We start from the raw sequence: 26,070 nt of genomic DNA, 5'->3' as shown, positions 1-26,070 counted from the left end.
CGACAGCGGCGCATTTCCAGAGAGTGTGGATACATCTCCCATGGAAACGTTCGGAAGTGCTACAGGTGAAACAATCTTTGCCCGATCCTCGCAAAAATCCTACTGGGTATTACAAGGAATTATCGCAGCTCGTAGATGCTACGGTAATGAATCTTGCCGATATCGACATGTTGTTTGGCAACGTCGTACCGCAACCGGTATGGGCTAAGATTCGCCAGCAAGATCACGCAAATGAATTAGGCGGTGATTGGGCTGCCATTATAGCGGCAGATGCTGGACAAGTGGCTGCTACTAAACCCGACCAATTGATTACTGCTCTTCCTCAGCGAATAATAACATTAATGAAGACTCTTATGCCAGCTATGAGGGTAAATTGGGACAAATTGTCAGCTTGCAAACAAAAGAAAGACGAGAGTGTTTCCGACTTCTTTACGAGGTTTGAGGAAGCATTCATTGACCACAGTGGACAGGAGATGGGTACTGAGGGTGGACAAAGGTTGTTTGTGGATAAATTTGTGTCGAACTTATTGCCCGACTTGAGCAATAAATTAAAGAATTCAGAGAGTGCATGGGCCGTTTCTACCTCAGCTCAGATATTGGCTACGGCACAATATTATGAGAATAGGGAGAAAGAGGAGAATGACCGTGCTGACAAAAAGACGAAAGAACTGAAAACTAAAGTGTTGTTGCAACAAGCGTATCCGCCGCGTTCTAATCAGAATGCGCCCCAACAGAATAGATCGCAGTCGCAATCGAATCGATCGCAGCCGCGTAATGACTCCTCCTCCCAAAGATCCTCGTTAGGGTACAATCAATGTGCTTATTGTAGACAGGAAGGACACATTAAATTCAACTGCCCTGTTTTAAATGAACGTAATAGTGGTAATTCGTCTAAAGGAGGCCGTGGTGGTTCACAGCAGACATCACGTGGTAGAGGTCGTGGTGCTCAGAACGATCGCTCAGATAATTCATCCACTTCTAATAATTGTTTCGATCAACGTGGATCATCGCAAGGACGATCTGCGCAGTATAATGTAGACGATTATTACGTCGATCAGGGAACTGACGACAGTAATTACTAGGACAGCCAAAGACAAGGAGAGGGAGTGGTATCAGTTCCGGTTGATCAGAGAGGGCCTTACGTCGCAGTTGCTACATCGGGCGTCGTTGAGCCTTTTCTGTTGGACACTGGTGCAGCGAAAAGTTCTATCATGTATTCGAAACTCCCTGGCGCACCTTTGTCTGGCTTAACAAATGTTTCCGTTGGATTCTCTGGCGCCCCTGTTAGCAATCCAGTTTCGCGCCCCTTGCCCCTTCAAATTGGGCCACGTGAGCTAGAAGCTCTGTTGATTTTGACTACTGGTTGTGGTGAAAATCTTTTGGGTCTGGATTTGCTTAAACGTTTGTACGCAACTTTGTATTGTTCTCCTGCGGGTGTAAAGCTTACGTTAGGAGAGAGGGTAGTCTCTCCCATGTATTTGTCCATCGATAAGCTCCCACCGGAATTGAGTTCTCTTCCTGCGTCTTTGTGGGCAACAGGTCCAAATGACGTGGGCCTGCTTGATATCTCCCCTTATGTTGTTCAGTTGAAATCTAATGTGCGGCTGCCACGTATTCCCCAATATCGTATCTCCCTTGATGGTGAACGAGCACTGTTGGCGATCATTTATGATTTGATCGAGAAAGACGTTATTGAAGAGACTCGGGGAAACGTGTGCAACAGCCCTGTGCTGCCCATTCTTAAACGTACTGATCCTTCAAAACCGCCTGTTTATCGTTTTGTTATCGATTTACGGGAGGTAAATAAAATTGTGGTTCCTCAATTTCCTGTTGTGCCTGACATCACGGCGCTACTGACTCTGATTCCAGCTTCTGCATCATGGTTTTCGGTGATTGACTTGAAAAATGCGTTTTTCAGCATCCCGATTGCCGAAGAGAGCAGGGACCTTTTCGGTTTCTCTCTCGGTGGACGCAGCTTCCGGTTCAAACGCGCTCCTCAGGGCTACTGTGAAAGTCCATCTATTTACAGCCAAGCCTTGAAGGGTCAACTGGATGCATTTAGGTTGCCGGTTGGCGCGGCTTTGATCCAATACGTCGACGACTTATTGGTGGCTGCTGATACTCAGGACATTTGCAAAATTGCTACGGTGTCGTTGCTGCAACATCTCTGTGAGTTAAATCACAAGGTGTCACCTTCTAAACTCCAATATTGTTGTCAAGAAGTAACCTATCTAGGTCACTTATTGTCAAAGGAGGGAAGGAGATTGACCCCAGAGAGAATTGCAGCGATTGCGCGAATGGCTGTGCCAAAAACCCAAAGAGATGTGCGTGCCTTCCTAGGTATCACGTCGTACTGCAGGCAATGGATTCCTAATTTTTCATTGCTAGCGAAACCATTGGTGGCTCTTACGTGCAAGGATGTTTCAACTCCTTTACCATGGACGGAAGAATGTCAGAAAAGTTTTTCTGAACTGCGTGATTCATTGTGTTCGGCTCCTGTGTTAGGTACCCCTGACTACGGTAAGCCGTTCACGTTATATGTTCACGAGAGGGAAGGTTGTGCTTTGAGTGTTTTAACGCAACCTTTTGGTGGTAAGCAACGTCCATGTGCATATTTTTCCTCGACCTTGGACCCAGTAGCTAGAGCATTGCCGAGTTGTTTACGAGCAACAGCGGCAGCTGCGGTCTCCATCCGACAATCAGCAGGATTGGTCATGGATAATATGCTTACGGTGATGGTTCCGCATGCAGTCGATACTCTTTTGAATCGAACCAAAACTCAGCACTTGACGAGTGCGAGGTTGTCTGGGTACGAATTGACGCTCTTGGCAAGCCACATTCAGATAAAACGTTGTAACGTTCTGAACCCGGCAACTTTGTTACCAATTAGCACAGAGTCAGATGAAGTAGCAGAACATGACTGCTACTTGAGGACTGAAGAGGAAACGAAAGGTCGAGTGGACCTTAAAAACACCCCATTGGAAGATCCGGATGGCACTTTGTATGTGGATGGGTCATGTTTTAAGTTGCCGAATGGCGATGTGACTACTGCTTATGCTGTTGTAACATTGAATACTGTTGTTGAGACTGCAAGGTTGAATCAGAATTCTGCCCAAGCTGCGGAGCTGATTGCTCTTACTAGAGCGTGTGTGTTGGCGAAAGGGAAACGTGTGAATGTTTTTACCGACAGTCAATACGCGTTTGGTGTTGCTCACAGTTTTGGACGATTGTGGAGAGAGAGAGGTTTCTTGACGTCGCACGGTACGAAGATACAGCATGGCCAGCTTGTGAACGATCTTTTGGATGCATTGACTTTGCCTACGCAAGTTGCGATTGTTAAGTGTAGTGCGCATCGTAAGGTGACGGATGATGTTGGTCGTGGTAATGCGTTTGCGGACGAGACTGCTAAGGAGACTGCCCGGAACCTTAGCACTCGAATGTATGTGACGAGTTCGGTTAGGTGGCCTACAGAATCGAGTATGTGTGAAGACACTATCGAGAGTGTGAAAGCAATTCAGAATGAGGCCACCGAGACTGAAAAGACGAAGTGGAAAGAAAGTACGGGAAAGTTGGATGCGAATGGTTGTTGGATTGATTTGTCGGATCAGAAAAGATGGATGTTGCCTGATGCGTATGTGCTGGCCGTTGTGACAATGGCACATGGGTTAGCACATATTAGCGCGAAAGGTATTTGCAAGTTGCTGGCTGCTGTGTGGAAGAATGATGGCATTACGAAATGTGCTGAACGTCTGGTGAAGAGTTGTATGGTGTGTATAATGTACAATCCTGGCAAAGGAACCCCAACTCCCCCTGGCAGTTTTGCTCCTCCTTCGTATCCCTTTGAGGTGATTCAATTGGACTTCATCCATATGGAGCGATGCAATAACCTGAAATACGTTTTAGTTGTGGTTTGCGCATTCTCCCGATGGATCGAGGCCTATCCCCTCAAAGACAATACTGCTTTGTCTACTGCGAAAATCCTACTGAAGGAATATTTTCCTCGGTATGGAATGCCTAGAGTCGTGTGGTCAGATAACGGAAGTGAGTTTGTTGGAAGTGTGATGAAGAGTGTGTGTAAGGGCCTTGGAATTAATCAGAAATTCCATAGCGCCAATCATCCTCAGTCAGCTGGATTGGTTGAAGGGTACAACGGCACCCTTAAACTAAAGTTAGCGAAGATTCAGGCTACGACTGGTCTTTCGTGGCCTGACGCTTTGCCTTTAGCATTACTGTCAACTAGGGCGACTGTACACTCCCGAGTAGGGCTTAGCCCCTATGAAATAGTGTTCGGCCGTCCTGCGAATGTGTGGGGGGTTCCTAGGCCAGGAATGTTTTCTGATCTTGAGTATCCAATGTTGATTGACTATTTACATGACTTGACTGCTAAACTGAGGTTAATTCACCAACAGGTTTACGACGCATTGCCGACGCAGACGGAGGGTCCAGGCCACCAGCTCCAGCCCGGAGACTGGGTGGTAACACGAAACTTTTCACGCAAGAATAATCTGGACCCGAGGTTCACCGGACCTTACCAGGTGCTCCTGGCCACGAGGACTGCCGTTCGTCTTGAGGGGCGTAAAAACTGGGTGCATGCCACCCATACTAAACGAGTCCCTATCCCTTTGCCGGCAGACCCGTGGGTAAGGAAAGGCATTGCGTCAACAGAAACAGAAACATTGCCGGCGTTTGTGCCTTTCAGCGACGCACAGCCTGTTGAAGAATCCTCAGCGCAGCAGAAAGCCACTGTTGACAAATTGTTAGCAAAAGACTCAAGACCAGAACAATCAACTGATCAGCAGGACGCTGTCCCTTCGACGGACCCTTTGTTCGACGAGCAGACACGTCCCGGGAAACACCGATATTCTTTGCGATCTCGCACTAAGGACAAATAAAATTTTTCTTGCTTTGCTGAAATTGACAACTGCATTATCCCCGTTTCCCGTGATCAGTTTTGAACTTTCGTATCACTGTAATTATTTGTGTACATATAGATATTGAGCTTCCTCCCTTGTATCTTTTTACTTCCACAGCCGAGAGACTTTGTGCTTGTATATACATATTGTGTATTGAAGGCCGTAGGGCCGCGCGCGTACTTCCTTCTGGATAGTAGGTCTTGACGCTAGGTTAAAGGCCGTCGGTTCCTAGGAACTCCTAGGTATTGACTATTGCTGCACAGAACGAAGTGCGTCAAGAAACGTTGCGGACGGTCGTAGGGAATGGCATTCTCGAAGCTGAATGATTTGGAGGGAGCTCAAGTCCATAGATTCAAGCTGCAGCAACTCAGTCGTACCAAATGCTTCATATTCCAACTGTTTGTATTGTTTTTGACTGCTTCTGCATTATTGGCGGGTGGGGTGTATTACACGATGTCTTATTTCTTACCTGCTACACCTACTCCTACTCCTTACCCTAACCTTACCTCTACTGCTTCTCCCCATTCCTTTCACATGTTACCGGAACACGAGCAGGCTAGACGTGTAGAATTCCGCAACAATTCCTTTATTCAGCTCCTCCATCAGCATCAGTTAGTGGTTAACACTACTAATTGTTGGGTGTGTGGGTTGATGCCACATACTACGGATAAGGGAATTCCATATCTGGTGTTACCGTATAGTTCCCAAGGGTCGGCTCGAGCATTCCAAACGATGTTTCGAAGCGCACTGGGTTTCCACCCCATTCGAGAACCACGTTCCCCCTACTCTGGTCCTACCTCGTACCAAAAACCTTTGTCGATAGCAATAGAGGATTTAGATGGTGAGATCTATGATCCTTCGCTTATTCCCGAAGAAGAGGTACAGGCCTATAGGGTCCTAAGTAGAGGTGAATATAGTGTGTTCACTAGCGAAAAGCAGCTTAAAAGCTCGCCTCCGATATGGGTCGTACCCCACACTGGTAATTTTTGTCTTATGGGTCGTGGCCGAAGATCGCAAGCCCGACTTGGAGCAAGTGCTTGCACTGAAAATTACATTCTGCCGATGTCCTCGTCCCCTGTGTTCCTGGCTGCCAAGGGTACATACTTTATCTGTTATGATCGTGCATACACATGGTTGCCCGCTGACTTCATGGGCTCATGTTTTATTGCAAATCTGTTGCCTCCGACGTTCACTGTAGATGCCGATTATCATAAGACTAGAGTTGTGCGAGGCGTAATTAGTGAAGAGGATACTGCCGGTCAAGAGGCAGGAGACTTTTTCAAGGGTTTCCTCCCGTTTTGGGGACCTATGGTTAATAGTAGGAACCTGAGACAGTTGACTCGAGTGGTAGAATCGACAGCTAATATTACTGCCAGTGCCCTTGGTAATATCACCACAGAACTTCAGGCGGAGAGACTTATGACGTTACAAAACCGTATGGTTTTAGATGTCATCTTAGCAGATCGAGGTGGGGTATGTAAGGTGATCCATTCGAGCTGCTGCATTTTCATTCCAGATAATGCTCCTACTGTCTATCAAGCCATCTCGAGGTTGCATAAGATCTCCGAATCCATACACGTGGATGTAGGGGATTGGACGCTACTTGGATGGTTTTGGGGCCTGATGTCGACTTGGGGTTGGAAAATTCTGATGATCATTGGAGTTGTGGTAGTGTTCCTGTTCACGTGTTGCCTTTGTGTGCAGTGTGGTCCTGCCTTATGTGGCCTCTGTGCTACAACGTGTATGAGACAACCATCTGTTACCAAGGGGACTCGGTTGGACAGAGCTATGCTACAGCAACATCTCGATGGTCTGATGAATATCGAATATGATTCCGACTAGTGCTTGCCTACATGAGGGCAAAAGGAGCGTCTGAGGTTCCGTGACAATTGTAAGTGGTGTTTTCGACTCGCACGAATATAGTCGAGTCTGGTATCTATGAACCGCAAATGACGAGTTTAGTAAGTGTGCGCAGTTTCGCTGTGCTAACTTAAACCGTTCGTTTGTTATGTGGGTTTTTCATCTGTACCCACGGGTTCCATCTTAGATACGGCATCCATTTTGTCTCTTGCCCTCAAGTAGCCAGCGAACGGACGTTGTCCGCTTCGCGACCCTGGGACTCCCAAGATATTTGTGGAAGACACATGTTCTTTGTGAGTGTCTTTATGACGAGGGGGTTGCTACTGTAAGGCAGATGGCGCCGCTCGAGGCTCATCTTGCCGCACGGACTTATTGTCTCAGCCGTGCATCTCATTAGGCACGTCCCTTTGATGCCTGTATCTCGTGTTTCCCGATACCTCCCCTTTTACACCCTTTCCGATCTCCCCACTGTCTCCGTCTTCCTCTGCACCTGTCTTTGTTCCTATTTCGATCTGTTTTACTGCTGATTGGAATTTGCTAATGGTGGGAAGATGGTTTTTACAGTTGGGAACCGCCAAATGTTTCCGCACTTATGTTCCGGACCTCGTGTGTTTCAAAGTGACCAAAGTGACCCCTCTGGGGGATAATTGTGGGAACCGGGTTGTAAACTTTTGTGTTCAATGTTATCCTATGGGTAAAAACTGTATAAAAGGAGCGATCCACAGAACCAATTTGAAGCAGTCTCCCCAAGTTGCACGTGTTGTACTTGTCGTGACTTCTGTGTTCCCTGCAGCAAATAAACCTTGAATCTTTGACGCCGAAGGAAGTGTCCCGTGTCTCTGTGACTTGTACGCCGGAGCAGGTTACCCACGAAGGTTTCAGGTGTTGTGCCCTGGCACCGCTGGGTCTTAAAGAACCCAGTCCTTCAGGGTACCTGAGGAAGTCATAAATTCTCTTTGTAACCATAGTTGGCCGAAGTCATGAACAACCCCATAACAGTACTGGCTGTCAGTATAAACAGTTACTCTTTTGTTTTTCCCCTGCTTACAAGCTCTCGTCAATGCGATTAGCTCTGCTACTTGTGCAGATTTTACTTCGCATAGGTAAGATGCTTCCAGGGTTGTCGCCAATGTGACTACGGCATAGGCAGCACTCAGACCTCCATCCTCATGTCTTAAACACGAGCCATCCACAAACATCGTAATATCCTCATCAAGTAAGGCTATTTGTCTGATATCAGGACGTGGCTTAGTGCTAAATTCTGTTAAATCTATGCAGTTATGCTCCATTTCACCCTCTGCTTCTACATCCAGAGGAATGGGCAACAGGGTTGCAGGGTTCAAGACATTGCACCGGGAAATAATTACATTCTCAGCACCTATTAGAATTCTCTCATATTTAGTCAGCCGACTAGGGGTGAGATACTGGGTCTTGGTTCGGGTCAGTAAGATTACAACAGAATGTGGAACATATACAGTGACAGGATGTCCCATGACAATATTCTCACTCTGTTCCAGACTAGCTCAAGTAGCAGCTACTGCTTTCAGGCATCCGGGTAATCCAGCAGCCACTGGATCTAAGGTGGCTGAAAAATAGGCCACGGGACGCCTGATCAGCCCATGCTCCTGTGTTAGTACTGAGAGCGCACAATTGTCTCTTGTGTCACAGAACAGTTCGAAGTTCTTGGAATAATCAGGCATTCCTAATGCAGGAGCTGAGCACAGACAATTTCTCAATGTTACCCAAGCGGACATGCTTTCATCGTCCCAACTGACTGGGTCTTCCACTCCTTTCTTGGTCAATTTTATCAGGGGTTTGGCTAGAGCTGCGAATCCTACAATCCATTGTCTGCAGTATCCTACAACTCCTAGGAACATTCTTACTTCTTTCTGGGTTCTGGGTAGGTCCATAGTTTGAATTATCTTGATCCTTTCTGTAGTGACTTTTCGGATCCCTTTCTCTATCTGGTGCCCCAGATATTTCACTGAGTTCCTACAGAACTGTAATTTGTCTGGTGATACCTTATGTCCTCCCTTTCCTAGGTGATTCAGCAAGGCAATGGTATCAGTGACACAGTCAGTTTGACTTTTAGAGGCCACCAGAAGGTCGTCTATGTACTGTACCAGAACAGACTCTCTTGGCAGTACTAAAGATTCAAGGCATCTTTTTAGGATCTGGTTGAAAATCGATGGACTTTCGGTGTACCCCTGGGGGACACGATTCCAGACATATACATGGCTGTCAAATTCAAAACTAAAAAGGAATTTGCTTTCTGGATGCAATGGGATGGAAAAGAATGCATGACTTAAGTCAATGACAGTGAACCATTCCGCATTCCAAGGAATCTGATACAATATCACTGCGGGGTTGGGCACAATGGGACAGCAAGGTACCACAATTTGGTTTACTTTGCGCAGGTCCTGCACTACCCGGTACCTTCCGCTAGGCTTTTTAATTCCAATGATGGGCGAGTTACAGGGACTGCTCATTACTTTCTGTATGATGTTCGCTTCGAGCAACCGGTTTACTTCGATTGCAACTCCAGCTTTCACTTCTGCACTCATCCTGTATTGTCTGGTTCTTGGGTAAACAGCATTTGTTTTTATTGCTATTTTAACTGGGTCTACATTTGCCATTAAGCCTACATCTCGTCCTGTGAAGTCCCATACTTCAGGTACCACTCTTAGCTGCAGTTCTTCAGGTAAGTCTTCAATGGACAAGGGTCTAATCTCGGTGTCAGGCCTTACTAACATCAATTTGTACAGGCCATCTTCATCTGGGGTCTGAATCTCGACACCATTTGGTGTGCAAAAGATGGTACAGTTCATTTTGCACAACAAATCTCGTCCTAGCAGGTTCACGGGACTGGAGTCACAGACCACAAATCTGTGCATTTCCTTGAAATTCCCTATGGAAATCTCCATTGGTTCAGTTACTGGAGTACTGATTATATGATTGGAGACACCCACTACTTGGAATGCTTCTCCCGAGAGGGGTAGGTTAGGAACATCCACTGTTCTCACAGTAGAACGGGTAGCACCAGTGTCCAATAAAAAGGTGACGTCTTTTCCCTCAACCTTTCCTTCAATGTATGGTCCAGTCTGGTCTACCGGTAAGGAGGCGCCAAGTACGCACTCCTTGTCCTCCCCCCTCAGGCCCCGTCAATCTTGATCATCACAGAGGAAGGAATCATTTAACAAAAACTGCGGAATTGCTGCATTTCTCTCATTCTCTCCTTCCCATACCTCGGCCCTTTCATTCTGCTGACCCTGATTCTTATAATTCTGTCTAGGAGCGCGAGGCAATGGAGGCAGCTTTACCTGTTGTTGGTTCTTTCGTGTCCCCTCTTTCTGCACCTGTGGATTTAAACCATTTACGGGGGCATTACCAGCCTGCAAATGTGGACACTCGTCTCTCCAATGCCCTATCTGACAGGGGAACTTTTTCATAGCCTCTTCCCGACTCATTTTTACCCGGGGTTTCCCTCCTCCCCCAGCATTGGAATTTTGGGCATTATTATTATTATTCAATTTACTTAACTGTTTTTCTTGCTGTTCAGCCAATTTCACTTGTGCCCACATGACCTTCTCCTTGAGGGCTTTCTTCTTGTTTTCTATCTCATCCTCGCAGTACTTGGCATACTTGAGGACATCATCTATGGGCTTGCCCTGCCAACTGATTTTATTATCTCGAATCCACTGAGATATTTCAGGCCTTAATCCTAACACGAATCTATAACTGAAATGGGTCATGTCCTTCATGTCCACATTATCAATTCCACTGTAAGTTTTGAACACCTGTAGTAACTTTTCATAAAAAGAGTGGACGGTTTCATCGCGCTCTTGGGTAGTTCTATCTATCCGGGTCCAATCAGTCTCCTTTGCGGGCAACTTTTTCTTCAGGTACTGTATGACTTGATCATACTTCCTCATTACTTCAGGTGAGGGAGCTCCGGTTTTGGGGTCTCTCTCATATTCATCATTAGGCCAATTAATTTCTATTTTGCATTCGGTCCACAAATCTACAGGCACCACAATGTCGAAAAACCCATCCAGGTCTATCAGAAGGCATTTCTGAACCTTTATGAAGCGTTCGACCTGTCTGTACCAGTCAACTGGTTTCTCCCGTAATTTTGGAAAGTCATTAGTAAATGACACAATGTCTTGTCGGGACCAAGGGACATGGACATATTTTCCTCCAGGTACTTCTCTCATGGGACACAATTTCTCTGTGGGACCTACTTCTTTCAGCACGTATTCTGAAGCCATGGGTTTAGCCCTACTATCTTCCTTTTTCTTCGCCCACCGGGTTTTCCATTTTTCTATATCCCCCCATTTCTGTAGGAGCTTCAACAATTCCTTTATCTGGGTTTGTTTTCCTGACACATTCATGTTCTCTAAGTCTTTGTCGGAAAAATCTGCTCTGTAGGGTTTCTGAAGGACTTTGGAACTACTAACATCAATTCCCATGTCTGCGGCAGTGTCCATCAATCTCTCATGGAGCAATCTAGCCTTCCGGGTAAGGTTTTTGCTGATGAACAGTAACTCGTCTTCACTAAAGGAGTTTAACCGGTCCAATCCTACATTACCAGCCATTAGTTCCTCTATTTCTATCCTTAGTCTATAGATCTCTAAGGGTTTCGGTTGGGGTGTGTCCTTTTCTAACTCTTTGGTCCATCTATCCAATTCTTCTGGAGAAACTACAGTGGCACTCCTGACCCCTGAAGTGGTTTCAATCAGGACCTCTTTTGTCCTAGCCTGATTTCTTGCCCTTGGTACACTGGTTCCAGGTTCCCTTATAGGTAGATCCATCAAGGAGATCACGGATTCACATTCACTTTCATGATTCTCGACTATGAGCGGCTCTTTTCTTGGGGGAGGAATACTAGGGGTAGGTATAATTGGAGTTATGATTGGAGTTCTTGGACTAGCCAGTCTATCCCCATAAAGGGGTATGGCTGGACCGATAGTTACTGGGATAGTCAGTGAATCCGGACTGGGATTTATCTGAGCTATGGTCTGAATCAATTCAATTCGCTGTTTGTTCAGGGTTTCCCTTTCGCGCTCACGCAAAACCCTTTCTGAAGAATTGTCATGCATCACTTGGGGTACCAAGGTAGGATAGATATTTGGGGCAGTCGGAAGGACCAAACTTGGTCGGTCTTCCCCAAAAGGACGATAATTTGGAATCGCGGTACTAGGTCTGCAAAACCCATCACCATCACTGGCTTTACTTTCAGTACCAGGTACGTCTGTCTCACTGGCCCTTCGATACCTGGGATATTTTGAGAACGGGTTCGGTGGACTCATAGGCTCTGACTCTGCAACATAGGGAGGAGGGTTTTTCATCAACAAATCCTCTAGGTGTTCATCTTCTGAGTCCCCCACGGTCATTAAGTGGCGGGTTTTCTCTGTACATTTCCCTTTCTCTTGTTCAAGTACCCCCATCATGGGAAACAACCCCTCAACCATCATATTCTGTCTCCACTGTTTCATTTTCTGCTCTTTGGTTTCTTTTTGGACCTTTGGATACCATTTGCTTACTCCCTTGTCCATCCGGGGTCTATCTCTTTCCAGAGCCTCAATCTCCCATTCTTCTAGAGCTTCGTACTGTGTTAATCTGGGTCTGGGATGCAATTCATTCATTCGGGTTCTTAAGTTAAACAGGACCATTAAAAGTACCATCAATAGGAAATGCTAGGACTCCGTCATCAGCAGTATACTTTACCCAGTTTTCTAACCATACACAGGTATGATACCCTTTTTCAAACATCATGAAGGAGGCAGGAGTATTTGGCGGGGGAATGATCACACCCTCCCTCGTTCTAATGGGTTTGTCTGTCTTAAAAAAATTCTTTATTTTATCGGCAAAGGACATTTTTCTTTTTACTCCGTACATTATGCGCGGTCTACCTCGTAGAATCTGTTCCTTATAGAAGCCTGAGTTCTGTGGATTAGGTATGAACTCAGGATACCACATACACCTTTCCAAACTCTTCTCAAGCTCCTGTTGATTAATTTTGTTTACCTTTGTGCTTCCAATGCTAACGCGACTTCTATCTCGTAGTAACCAATCAACACCGTGACTACAAAAATCCTCGTCCAATGGGTGCGCGGCCTTTCGCGAGACGAGGTCTCACGCTCCGGCACTCACCCCTCCCTTACAATTTCAGCTCCACTACACCCCTGCTGTCTCGACCAATACCAGCGCGGCACGGAGTGACGTCAGGGCAGTCTTTCGACTGACTCCCTCCTTTACAAGGTAACGGAAACTTTGAATTTTTCCTAAAGTGCAAGTGCAAATTTTAGTTAACAATATGCAACGTTCGCCGCTGTGTCTGAGTGTTCTAAATAGAAAGAACATTTTTCTCTCACTACAAGTAAACCACTTCTGTCTACTTTTCATTCACTCCGGATAGACTTCTCTGTCTAACCTCCCACACGAGCAATATAGAACCTGCTACTCCTCTGACTCATCCACTTCTTTCCGGGATATATACTAAGTCAGGCTTTCACCAGCGGACTACCTTGCTTACCAATCAAGCTTCGGAGACCCTATTACTCCTTCCGCATGTGACCCTTACTAGGCGATATCACAATGGAAGTTTTATACCAAGGACTCGTAGCTATCATTTATTCAGATACAAAAAGATCCTAATTAGTGCTTCCGGTCCTTCCTAACCATGCACTAATGACTCACAACAAGCACCTCATCAGCTAACCGGATTCTGCTCACCGTTAGCTATAGACTTCCCCGGGGATTCGGACTACACTGAACGCTTACAGACAATTTTGTTAATATTACATATAATACTTATAGCAGCAATGCAAAAATCATTTACATATATATAAAAATCCTTTAAAACATTTGCGCAATATTTGAATCAATGCAATCAGTAGTTCAGCAGCACATTTATTTTCACGGTTTGTTTATTAACTATCTTGCCTACCTATCTTAACTAGTCCTAACCATACTACTGCTACCAGAAAATTACTGATAGAGCGCGCAGGTCGCCCGGGTCACTAGTTTACCAATTTCCACGCACTGGGCCCTGGCGTGCATGTGATGACTTAATTTGGCATGAACCGGGTGTAACCTTTCCACGCTACTATGAGTAATTCGGGGGGTGACTCTCACACCACTTACTATTCATGTACCTGACTTACCACAGGCACATTACTCCTGATGGATCAGGAGCTAGCAGTGGACAGGCAACAATATTCCTAAAAGGAGTAGAACTTTTATACACTTAGTACATTTATCCACACTTTATACTGTATAATGACCACAGACACCTGATGGGTTTTCAAAGTTTATATAAAGAAATTTTAGAATGAATATGCCAGGATAATGAGGCAGATACAAATCAGTACATCAATAATCAGAATTAAAGCCACAATGTAACTATGGATTAGGGCAAGTACCATTAGAGTAATTGGGAACACTACAGGGTATGAGCATTGGGGAACAAGCTATTCAGCACGAGCTTAAACTAAGGCGAGGGACGTGAGAAGGACCTAACATGTGCACTAGTATTCTTAAACTAGACTTTTATGCTATTCTTACTAAGTTCACTGCAAACATACTAAAGGGAAGGGAAAATGGAACACACTAAAATAATATGACAATTTAATAATATCCTACAGGTAGGGAGAGAAGTGGAACATCACTAATAAATAATTGCATATAAATCACTTTTAAAGGTGATAGGGCAATATCACAGGCAAGAGTGCTTTATTAAGAAGAGAAAAGGTAAGAGTATAGTCAGACGGACACCCACATAGAATATTTACCTAGGACGGGAATGAAGACTAACCCTGGCCACGGGTCAGTTGGGACAAGATCGGGGACAAGGACCCTCAAGGATTCAGGAATACCAGAAGGTGAGCAGGTACAGCTCACGGACAGTCAGGACAGGATACCCCTCAGGATTTGGGTCAGGACTGGGCTCACCAAAGGGCACGACCAACACCTGCAGCCTCGGATGCAACGCCTGCATTACCCCCTCTCTGCACGGAATCCACCAGTAACCCCGATTGGGTTTCCGAATCTCCCAGCAAAGTGCTTTGCCAGCACTTAGGACTATTTCCACCCTTTGGAGTTTGTGGAAAGTGTGGACAGAGTGCTCCGCAGCGCTCTGTATCAATCACCTATAGAGTTCGTAGGGTCAGTGACAGGTCTGCTACTCGGACAAGTCGGACAATTTCTCTAAGCTAAACTAGACTAGTTATACTGTTTTGGGACCCCTAGACCACCCACAAATGTTGCAAGTGACAAGGTCCCAACTTATGATTGGTCAGGAGAGGTGGTTATGTCATGGTTACCACCTATAATTCTGCGTTCCCACAATGAATATTTAATTTTTCATACCCGCCCCTTGCGTTCACGTTCCCAGGCATAGGAATTTGGAAAACAATGAGAGTATACAGAATATAGAAACATTGTAGCAAAATTTAGGTAGATAGCAGCATCTTCTCCCATGACTTAGGTAGGTTCCCAGGCGCATCTTGCTTCAGGAGCCAGCTGGCTTAGTTCTGCTTCTGCGCAGTTGGGTTTTTCCCTCATCACGTGTGCGGGGAGTTTACAGGCTTCAAAATGGATTCAATCTCCCAACCCAGGCCCATGGATGTGTAATACATGAAAAGTAAGCGAAAACAAATTAGAAACACAGACAAAATGAATACACTGTATACCAGGTAATGCTTCACTGCACCCCTTACTTTATAATATCTATAGCATTAAAGTTAGTGCGAAAAAGACAGATATGCAAAAGCAGCAGGAGCTAGCAGAGAGCATGGTTAAACACAAGCGGCCATATTTAGCGACAGTGCGCATGAGCAACAATATCCCTCCAAATTGCGAGTGCGTCACATCACGTGGGTATGACCGACGCATGCGCAGACTGGATTTCTGCGAAGCGGCCATTCAGTAGTGCAAGCTTTGTTATTATGGAAAAGACACATAGGCAAGCCTCCTAGGGACACCCACGTGTTGGGGAAAAAGGCGAAATAAATGACGGACAGGTTGAATTAATATGATTACAAGTTAGGCGAGGTTCTTGAGTAAGAGCAAGTCGCTTTACGTGCGAATCCTAATGGTACCGTTAATGCTTTTTGCTTGCTTTTGTTTCAACACACATTGTTTAAATATAATTTTATCGTTTCAGCACGCATTGTCAACGTTTTTCAGAGCTGTATGGTTTCTTCGTTTTTGGGGCACACTGCATTTTGTTTGCTTTGTTAGATGACTGCATTTTGTTTACTTTCTCTTATTGTCTATTGGCACGGCAATAGTTGATGCTAAGAATAAAAGCATTCCCACGTACAACCCAGGGTAACAACCCTCACCCTGGACTCTCACACAATTCATATTCTGCACTGAACACACATCAATCACTTTCACTCTGCACTCAGACACTTTTCAACCTTCATTGCACTCATTCATTGCTCCCACCTCTTATTATTAATCCCATAGGCGAAATCTAATGCATTTACCAATGCTTGTTCATTATATCTCGACTTACCTCTTGAGGTCCTGCGCATGAAAAGGATCAAATTACAAGTTCTTTCTTTTGCAAGTATTACAAACATGGCCTTTGGGTCTGGTTCACCAAGTAAAGCCGGGGGAGAAGGGTGGAAGATTGACTTTGCAGCAAAAGCCTTTGGTGCAGGGGTGGGTCACAGAAATAAGTATACACCACCTCTTAGATGTAAACATCAACAACAAGAAGCACCAAACATTCTCTTCTTCTCTGTGTAGCATTCTGTATCTCTACTGATGTGACTTGTAACTCTCTAAGTTACTTTTCAAGTCATGATGTGGTTTTGTTCTGGGCTCAGTTATAAGGTTTAAAACTGTCAATATCCCAGGGTGTTTCTCTTTGTATCTTACGAAGGTGTTTTCTGCTTTGATAACATAACAAGTCCACCTGTCTCATTGTATAACACTTTTCACTTTACACGCTACCACATATACCAATCTGACCCAAAGAGGCAAATATTGTTCAATTAAATAAATTCTAATTTTCTTAAAAATGCAACTTCTGGCTCTGTCTCTGTACCTCAACAGAAACAGACAAAACGCAAATCCGGCCGTCAATTAAAACCTGCTAGGAAACTCTACTGAATTACACTGATTATTTTTTTAAGGAACCAAAAGCAACCAACATGTTCTTACCTAACTCATGAAAGGATAATCGGGATTTTCCAAAAGCTATTGCTGCAAAGTCATAATTTTAATAAATAGATGGAGGCAAGTATTATACCTTCTTCCTTGTCATTTATTAACATAGCACCAGATAAACAAACAGTGAATAAAGAAATAAAACTACAATTCCCAGAACTCCCTGGTGCTATGACCTCTAATATATAACATACAGCTGTCTCATTAGCCCTGGTATAAAAAGACCTCTTGTGGCCTCCATGGCCCCTTTCTTGTTGATGGAAGAGTTCATCCAACTTTTCTAAGAGCAGGAACAGAATAAACTAGACTCAGATGAACATCACCAGAGAGGAAGCATCCACTCTCTGATGAAATCTTTGTTGTCAGAGGTTTGGTTGGACGAATGTACATTTAGGAACAAGAAAGAAACATTCAACTAGACACAATGTAAAGAAGGGAGGGCTCAGAACAAATGTGTTTAATAAACTTAGGACTCTTCAGCAATATCTCTTGGAAAATCCTGGTTTTATCTAAAAAAAATTGAGGTTCGTGTTATGCTTTTTTGGAGCTACTTAACAACTTAAGAGCAGAATTAGAAATGAGGTTACAATAGAATGTGCTTAAAGTAGAAACAGAGGACCAATAAGCTGATTGCAGACACCGTCCATTCCTGCACAAGATTGACAGACGAGATCATGTCAAAGTGGATTTTAGAGAAGATACAGACAATTGGGCGGAAAAATTGGGATATACACAGATATTTGAAGAACATCCGCATTCCAAATCTGGGACAATCAGAATGGAGTAATTATGTTCACTGAAGACAACTCTCGTTTGATTTTTGGCAGACATAAGAAGATCATAGGAAAAAGAGGGACCAATTATAGGCATGGTTTGCTCCACATTTGGATATAGGTGTCCGTGGCTAACGGATCCGGTCTCCAGCTGTAAAAATGGGGAAGTTGATTGTTCAGTCAAAAGGCAAAGAAATCTATTGGAAAGGGACCCCAAACTTCCTGAATGTGAAAGAAAACTGGAACTTGTAGCTAACAATCGCTGTAATCTCTGAAGTGATGGGAACACTAATCCGCCACTGAGTACATTTGACCGGAGATATTTTTGCCGTAACAGACGTGTGACAGAGGAGACAAAACTCCCAGAATTGCTTTGCTAGGTTCACTACTAGTTTGGACCGGGTGCCCCGAAGAGGTTGATATAATGGACAGCTGTCAGATAGTCCATTCTGAGAAGGATGAAAGACAAACTAATTATTTGTGAATGATTGGATCACAATGGAGCCTGCAAGCCATTCTAAATAATATATGTCCATTGTGAGCTCCCTCTAAGACCAGTCACCTCCAGTCGAGAATTGGCTGAATCTCTCACCCCACCTTGACAAACTTTCATCTGACTCTAATCGTAGATTTGGTGAAGAATTCAACTTTGACCTTCTGATAGAATGCGCAGGACCTACTAGCTCAATTTTACCATACTCACTTGGGCCCATAAAACATTCACACTTTGAACTAGCACTCCTGCCCAACTAATTTTTAATCAATCGCCTATCAGTGCCTAGAGGTCCGTTTAGGACTTATACCTGTAAACCATGACTTACCAATCCTTGTCACCTTTGCTATAAGTCCTAGGGATCGAGGAGGGAGTTAGCATGAACAGGTAATATTTAAACACATTTACCTTTTCTATAATAACCAAAGACTCAGGGATAGTTTTAAAATCTTTATCTATGAAAGATTTTCTGAGTCAAAAGGAAAAAGGCCACAATACCGTGACAATAAATTTTACAACCAAGAATATAATCCATCGGACGTAAAGTTTGTAAGAAATCACAGTAACACCTTTAAACATCGGTACCTGGGAAGGGTGAGAAAGGGAAATAACATAAGAACATACCACATGGATTATATTTACCTAGAATGGTGCAATTACCAATCCTGGCCACGGGCTGGGGCAAATATGGACCAAGCTCCTGACTAACCAGGTGCCCCCGGGACAAGACAGGTGCAGATCAGGACAGGTGGCCTCCTCTAAGTGCAACGCCAGTGTCACACCCCTCTCTCTTGGGAAAGCCAATTAGTTCCCTGACTGGGTAATCGATAATTTCCCACCACCACCTCGATTCTTCTCACAGAGTGCTCCGCCAGCACCTCTGCTCTTGATCTCCTATAGCAGTCGTTGGGTCAGTGACAGGTCAGCTACTCAGACAAGTTGGACAATTTCTCTATCTAAACTTACCTTAGTTATACCATTTCGAGGGCAATGTACCACCCCTAAATGTTGCAAATCTATGTGTTCCCCTTCATTGATTGGTTGGAAAGACGAGGATACCATCTTAGTATGATGAGGTAATTCCAATATTGGTTTCAGTTGATTCCAGTTACCGCCCATAATTTATTTTCCCATGCACTTTTATTCCACCCAGCAAAACTGTACAACAAATTGATGCATTTTATATAGCTTCAGTTCCACCAGAGGTCAGAAGGGCATTTTCTCATAGACATCGAGGGTAAGATAATTCTTATCTGGGGTTCAATGCCAATGCTTCAGCAACTTCGGAGCTAGAGTGTGCACGCGCAGGTTTGTCCAAGATGGAGAATGTGTCAGTATTCAGTCCCAAGTACGAGCTAACAGCAAAGTCAAAGAGAAACATATTAGAATACAAAAATAAATGAATGCACTGTATACCACTTATTTCAACTCTGACCCCATTACTTTATGTTAACCATTGCATTGATAGTTAAGCAGCACGAACAAGCTTAGTACAAGCAGCAGCATAAGTGTTAGCATGTGAGATTTAAAGCAGCCATTTCTGGCACTAGTGCGCAGAAGTGAGAAATTCCCTCCAAAGCAGAATTATGTCACACCACGTAGATGTGGCGGACGCATGCACAGTAAAGTACCCGCGTTTTCGGCAGCCATATTAGGACACTCGGGTTAATGTTAGTAAAAGCACATATGCAAGCTTCCCCAGCTTACTAAAAGTTTGTGTAAATGCAAATTTTAGTAAACAAAACATGTTGGTTAATTTATTACATGTTATTTGGAGAGGACTGAATACAAGCACGTTTCGGTATATGTGAACCCTTGCTCCATCACTTCCATTCCATGCTTGAAGATGTTCTAACCACCAATGAGCTTCTGCCTTTGTTTCCTGATCGAAGGGGATTCGATCTGAATGACTCAAACCTTTTCTCAAATGTTGAAGTTTTAAGTTTGGAGACCTCTGTACTGTAGAGACCCCAGTAAAACACTTGTATTGATGAGGCTTGGAGATCCACTATGCCAGCTTGTTATCAGAGGAGGGAGATATGTGAGGAAGCAAATAATTGGGTGAATGCTTGTTCTGCTGATAACATGTTTGGAACTTGGAGGTTGTAGGATGAGGATTGTGAACTCACCAAGAAACCTGGGAATTCTATAGAGTGGACAGGAAGGAGAAAAGATTTCTCCTGATTGATGACAAAGCTCACATTTTTTAGGAATGAGATTCTGAATTGTAATTGATTAAATAAAGAAATGTTGTTTTGCAGAATTAGAAGGATGTCGCCCAAGTGCCAAGTGAGTGTAAGTAGGCTTAGTACCAGTTTCAAACGTTTGCTGAAACGCCGCGGAGCAAAGGATAGGCCAAGAGATCGGGCTGTGAAATGGTGATCGGAGCTGTCCCATTGAAACTGAAGAATTGTGCAATGAGAAGGAGGAATGATACCGAAAGACAGACATCTTTTAAATGTGATGAAACCACCCATTCGGATACTAGAGGCAATCTCAGAGGTGGCGAATGGTTTCCATTTTGAAATGCCTGTAAACGACAAAATGGTTGAAATGGGGTAGATTTATCACTGGTCTTAATTTTAAGTTTTGCTTTTTTTAAAGAAAAAGGTTACTTAAGAAGCCTGAATAATCTAAGTCATTTTGTGTATTAATCCCTTTTTGAAATTAAATCCTCTACTTCCTGAGAAGTAAAATCCGAATCTGTAAGGCAAACATGCATTCTGTGAGGGGAGATCTTGATAAAACTCTGTTTGATAGCCCAAGACTGTGACAAGCTATTTCTCTTGAGCTGACCTAGACAATAAACCCGACCTGGGGCGAAAGAAAACATATTTTATAAAATACAAATGTAAACACATACACCAAAAAGAATTTAATAAGTAAAGTATCACTTCTGTGGGCAATGGAATTAACAGGCCACCTGTGTGTTATACATTAGCAGTCACAGCACAGGAACTATCGAGACACCTGTGTGTTATACATTAGCAGTCACGGCACCGGGGCGAACGGGGCACCTGTGTGTTATACATTAGCAGTCACAGCACCAGGACTAATGAGACACCTGTGTGTTATACATTAGCAGTCACAGCGCCGGGACTAACGGGACACCTGTGTGTTATACATTAGCAATCACGCACTGGGACTAACAGGACATTTGCGTGTTATACATTAGCAGTCACGGCACCAGGACTAACGAGACACCTGTGTGTTATACATTAGCAGTCACATCACCAGAACTAACGAGACACCTGTGTGTTATACATTAGCAGTCACATCACCAGAACTAACGAGACACCTGTGTGTTATACATTAGCAGTCACAGCACCAGGACTATCGAGACACCTGTGTGTTATACATTAGCAGTCACGGCACCAGGACTAATGAGACACCTGTGTATTATACATTAGCATTCACAGCACTGGGACTATCGAGACACCTGTGTGTTATACATTAGCAGTCACAGCACCAGGACTATCGAGACACCTGTGTGTTATACATTAGCATTCACAGCACTGGGACTATCGAGACACCTGTGTGTTATACATTAGCAGTCACAGCACCAGGACTATCGAGACACCTGTGTGTTATACATTAGCAGTCACAGCACAGGAACTATCGAGACACCTGTGTGTTATACATTAGCTGTCACAGCACCAGGACTATCGAGACACCTGTGTGTTATACATTAGCATTCACAGCACTGGGACTATCGAGACACCTGTGTGTTATACATTAGCAGTCACAGCACCAGGACTATCGAGACACCTGTGTGTTATACATTAGCAGTCACAGCACAGGAACTATTGAGACACCTGTGTGTTATACATTAGCTGTCACAGCACCAGGACTATCGAGACACCTGTGTGTTATACATTAGCTGTCACAGCACCAGGACTATCGAGACACCTGTGTGATATACATTAGCAGTCACAGCGCAGGGACTAACGGGACTCCTGTGTGTTATACATTAGCAGTCACAGCACCAGGACTATCGAGACACCTGTGTGTTATACATTAGCAGTCACAGCACAGGAACTATCGAGACACCTGTGTGTTATACATTAGCAGTCACAGCACCAGGACTATCGAGACACCTGTGTGTTATACATTGACTGGATTAGTTTCAAGTAGTTAGAAGAACATAACAGCTGTCTGAGAAATGTCATAATTTATAGGAAAAGCCTTTTCATATGCTTTCCAGGTGACTAGGACCAGGTACCAATGCTGCAGACATTTGGCGCTCTCCAGCAGCCTGAAGAGAACATTTATGGGCCGCCGGGAGAAGATACATCCTTTCACTCACTCTGAGTACATCTTTGGACTCCACCACAAGTAGAATGAGTCCAGCCCCACCTCCAGAAACGCTGCCTTTGTGTGCCGAGGCCTGGCTTTCATGCGACACGTGGAAGACAGAAAATAAAACAAAACAAACCCAATGGAATCTGATCTTTAGTCACTCCTGGCAACAATATGTCTGCTGCTGTGATTCAAGGGATGAGCTGGGAGGGTGGGGAGCAGTACAGTGAGCTTGAGGAAAGGGGGTGTGAGGAGGGAAGCAGCACATGGGAGGGAGAGCAAGAAAACACGTGCACTCCCATGCAGGGCTAACAGAAAAAGGAAAAAGTAGTTCACTGATGCGAGCCGTGGAAGGATGTTTGTCTTCCAATCAAAAAGCTGGTAACGAAGCTACCCTCTAGGGAAGGGACTGACACAGGAAAATGAAGGAAAGCCATTAAATAAAAAGCAAGAACATGAGATTGACAAGAAAGTAAACAAATATTAAGCAATGGAAAGATCAAAAGCGCGCTCAAAGTGTTGGAATTGTACACAATAGGTCCTTGACAACAGACAGCTAAAATCTGTCATTGGGTGACGCTTAATGACACTTCAAGGAGGCCTTGTGTCTTCGAAGCAGCAGTACAAGAACATAAGTTTCAAGGCCAACTCTATTCTCATTTCAGGATCTGGCTGCGGCAGTTCAGGAAATAGCCGACTTCTTTGAGATTAATCTGACTAAAGAGCAAATACAATTGATCACCGAACGAGGCCGCTTCAAAGCCATGAAAGAAAGGTCCAGAGAGACGCACGGAATCTTGGGCTCCCATGTTTTCCGGAAAGGTACGTTTGAAAATATCTTTTTATGGTTCAAAGATTTTTTATTAAAATTTCAATAATAAACAAGTAAAGAAAACCATCAGTGGACCATGTGCTTACTGGGCTTTACAAAGCCCCAATCAATGAACCCTCCCTCCCTTTCCCCTCCCTTCACTTACTTCCAGGCTAAAACATATAGGCTACGGTGTCCACATGTAGGGCACTAGGTTGGTGATTGTAAGGCCGCCTCTAGGAGGCGCAGAATGCGCAACTGTCTAGGACATGTGAGCTCATGAAACTCTTGTGTCGTTAGGGATAAGAAGAGATGCCACAGCTCCCTGAACGTCGACCCCTGCCCTGCCAGTGAAAGTGGTATCTTCTCCATACCTTAAATATGCCGGAGTCTGTGGAGCCAGCCAGGGTGGGTAGGTATTTATTGAGTGCCCCAGTGAATAAGGATGTTCTGCACAGCGGCTCCCAGTGCTAGTCCTGTTTGCAGCCCCCTTCTAGCTTTCAGGGGGTATGTCAATGGATTTTGGAGGTCGAGTATTATGTATGTAGTGTATCGTGGATGCTGGGTATTGAGATATGAGTCGATTTCATCGAGAACTTGAGAGCAGTATTGCTGCAGCAGAGGACATTCCCATAACACGTGAACTAAGGTTCCGGATGTCCACAACCCTACCAGCAGTCCACACTCTGCGAAGGAAGGAAGCTAATACATTTCTTTGTGCGGGATTTCCGCCCGCCATATGAATTGTAAAAATTCTAACTGTAGCTTGGAGATCATACCTGCGGGCGGCTGCAAGGGGAGAGTCTGGAATAGATACAAAATCTTTGGGAGGATTGTCATTTTAGTTGCTGCTGTCCTACCTAGCCAAGAGATCTGGTGGAGTTTCCACCGTTGTATATTGGCATAGATCTGCGTGTGTGGTAATTAATATCTGCTGTGGCCTGTGTGGTTGATGCCAGGTTGATCCCAAGGTAGGGCACGTGGTCAGTCGAGCATCGGATGGTGTGCTGTTTCTTCAGCTGGTCCACCATTTGGGGAGAGAGAGAGAGAGGTTGAGTGCCAGTGATTTCCCAACGTTCAACTTAAAACACTGATGCCATGCCGAAAATCTCCAACTCCCACAAAAAAGCTGCAAGTGCTGTGTCCGGGTTGGAGAGTATCATCAGAATATCGTCTGCATGGAGTCTACTAATGCGCTGATCACTCCCGAAGTGTGGTCCCTGACTCTCAGCGCCAGTGGTTCCTTGTAAAGGGCGAACAACAGGGCTGACAATAGGCACCCCTGTCGTGTGCCTCTACCTATTGGGAAGGTCTCAGAAGTGGGACCATTAACCCTAACTGTCGCCACTGGGAAGCAATAACAGTTTGGAATCCGTGTCTGCATCGTTTCTCCAAGACCAAAATGTGCAAGGGTTTGTTCCAGATAGGGCCAATGGACTCTGTTGAAGGCCTTCTCTGCGTCTAATGCTAATATCCTGTAGCCTGGCACTCTTGAAGCTTTCTCGATCTTGTGAAGCACCGGTTTAGTGTTGTCGCTTGTCTGCCTTTGTGTGATGAGGCCCGCTTGATCTGGGTTGATCAGGGAGGGCATAAGTGGGTTCAGTCTGTAGGCCACGATGACAGTAAAAAAGTTAAGGTCTGTGTTTAAGAGGGAGATGGGCAGTAGGAGCTACAGTGAGATTTATCTTTACCAGGTTTAAGAATCACAACTATCAAGGCCAAAGCATTGAGGCTGGGATGGACCCTGGCTTGCCAAATGTGTTAAAGAGTCCCATCGAGAGAGCTCTACTAAGGGATAGTAGGTCTTATAAAATGCTGATGTGAACCCATCTGGGCCTGGAGACTTCGCCAGCTTTAGAAGAGAAATTGCAGAAATTACCTCTTCTATGCGGATCTCTCCATCCAACTGCTCTACCACTTCTGGGGTCAGCGTGGATGTCTGTGCCCCTTGAAAATATTGTACGCTAACCGAGGTGTTTAGCTTTTGGGGCGAATATAAGTCTGAGTAAAAATCCGGCGCTCACAATGTCTTTATAATTCGTCACCAGATCTCCTGTACCTGTATGTATCGATTGTACTCCCTGAGTTTGCCGTTTGTGCTCATGGGTTAGGAGTCGGCTGCACCTGTCTCCTCCCACATGAAAAAAATGACGCAACTGAAGGGCCGCGTACTCCGCCCAATCTAAGTCTGTTGCGGCTAGCTGTGACTGCAGCATAGACAGCTGGCGTCATACTCTTGGGGCCCCTGTGTGCTGATGTATGCGCTCAAGTTCTTTATTCTGTTGGGACAGGTCCTCTCTTTTCTCTGTCCATATTTTAATATCTGTTGCTGAAATCGCTATGAGTTCGCCCCGGATTACTGTTTTAAGCGCATCCATAGTGTCACTATGTGCACCTCTGGAAGATCGTTATGTGCTAAGTAGTCTTTGATAGATAGTCGGATCTGCGCCACCACTGCAGGGCATTGCAGTAGTGTATCTCGTAGGCGCCATTGTTGTGTGGGCCGCTCCGTCAGAGGCAGGTATAGGGAAAGTGTGATCGCCGCATGGTCAGGGAGTGCTGATGCGAGGATGCGTGTGTGTCCTTTGTGCCTCAGAAATAATCTAATCTGGCATAAGCTTTATGTGCGCTGGAATAGGAGTGCTCACGTGACATGGGGTAGGAAGCTCTCTAGAGGTCTGTTAGCCCGAGCTCTCTCTGCCAGGCGCAGCCCCCATCGATAGTGCCCTGGCATGCCCC

The 26,070-nt window shown here is 44.8% G+C and overlaps 1 protein-coding gene across 1 annotated transcript in view; it reads left to right on the top strand.

Moving 5' to 3' along the window:
• The window catches only part of LOC147672978 (sulfotransferase 6B1-like), a 111,271-nt gene that overhangs the window by 77,829 nt on the left and 7,372 nt on the right, over positions 1 to 26,070 (top strand). The window contains exon 6 of the mRNA XM_086947851.1: positions 23,186 to 23,342. Within this exon, the coding sequence (XP_086803977.1) occupies positions 23,186 to 23,342 (157 nt within the window). The remainder of the gene's footprint in view (positions 1 to 23,185; positions 23,343 to 26,070) is intronic.

This window comes from Lissotriton vulgaris (assembly GCF_964263255.1).
Source record: "Lissotriton vulgaris chromosome 7 unlocalized genomic scaffold, aLisVul1.2 SUPER_7_unloc_1, whole genome shotgun sequence".
Taxonomy (NCBI): Eukaryota; Metazoa; Chordata; class Amphibia; order Caudata; family Salamandridae; genus Lissotriton; species Lissotriton vulgaris.
The sequence above is the reverse complement of the archived record's forward strand: the minus strand, read 5'-3'. Positions and strand labels throughout refer to the sequence as shown.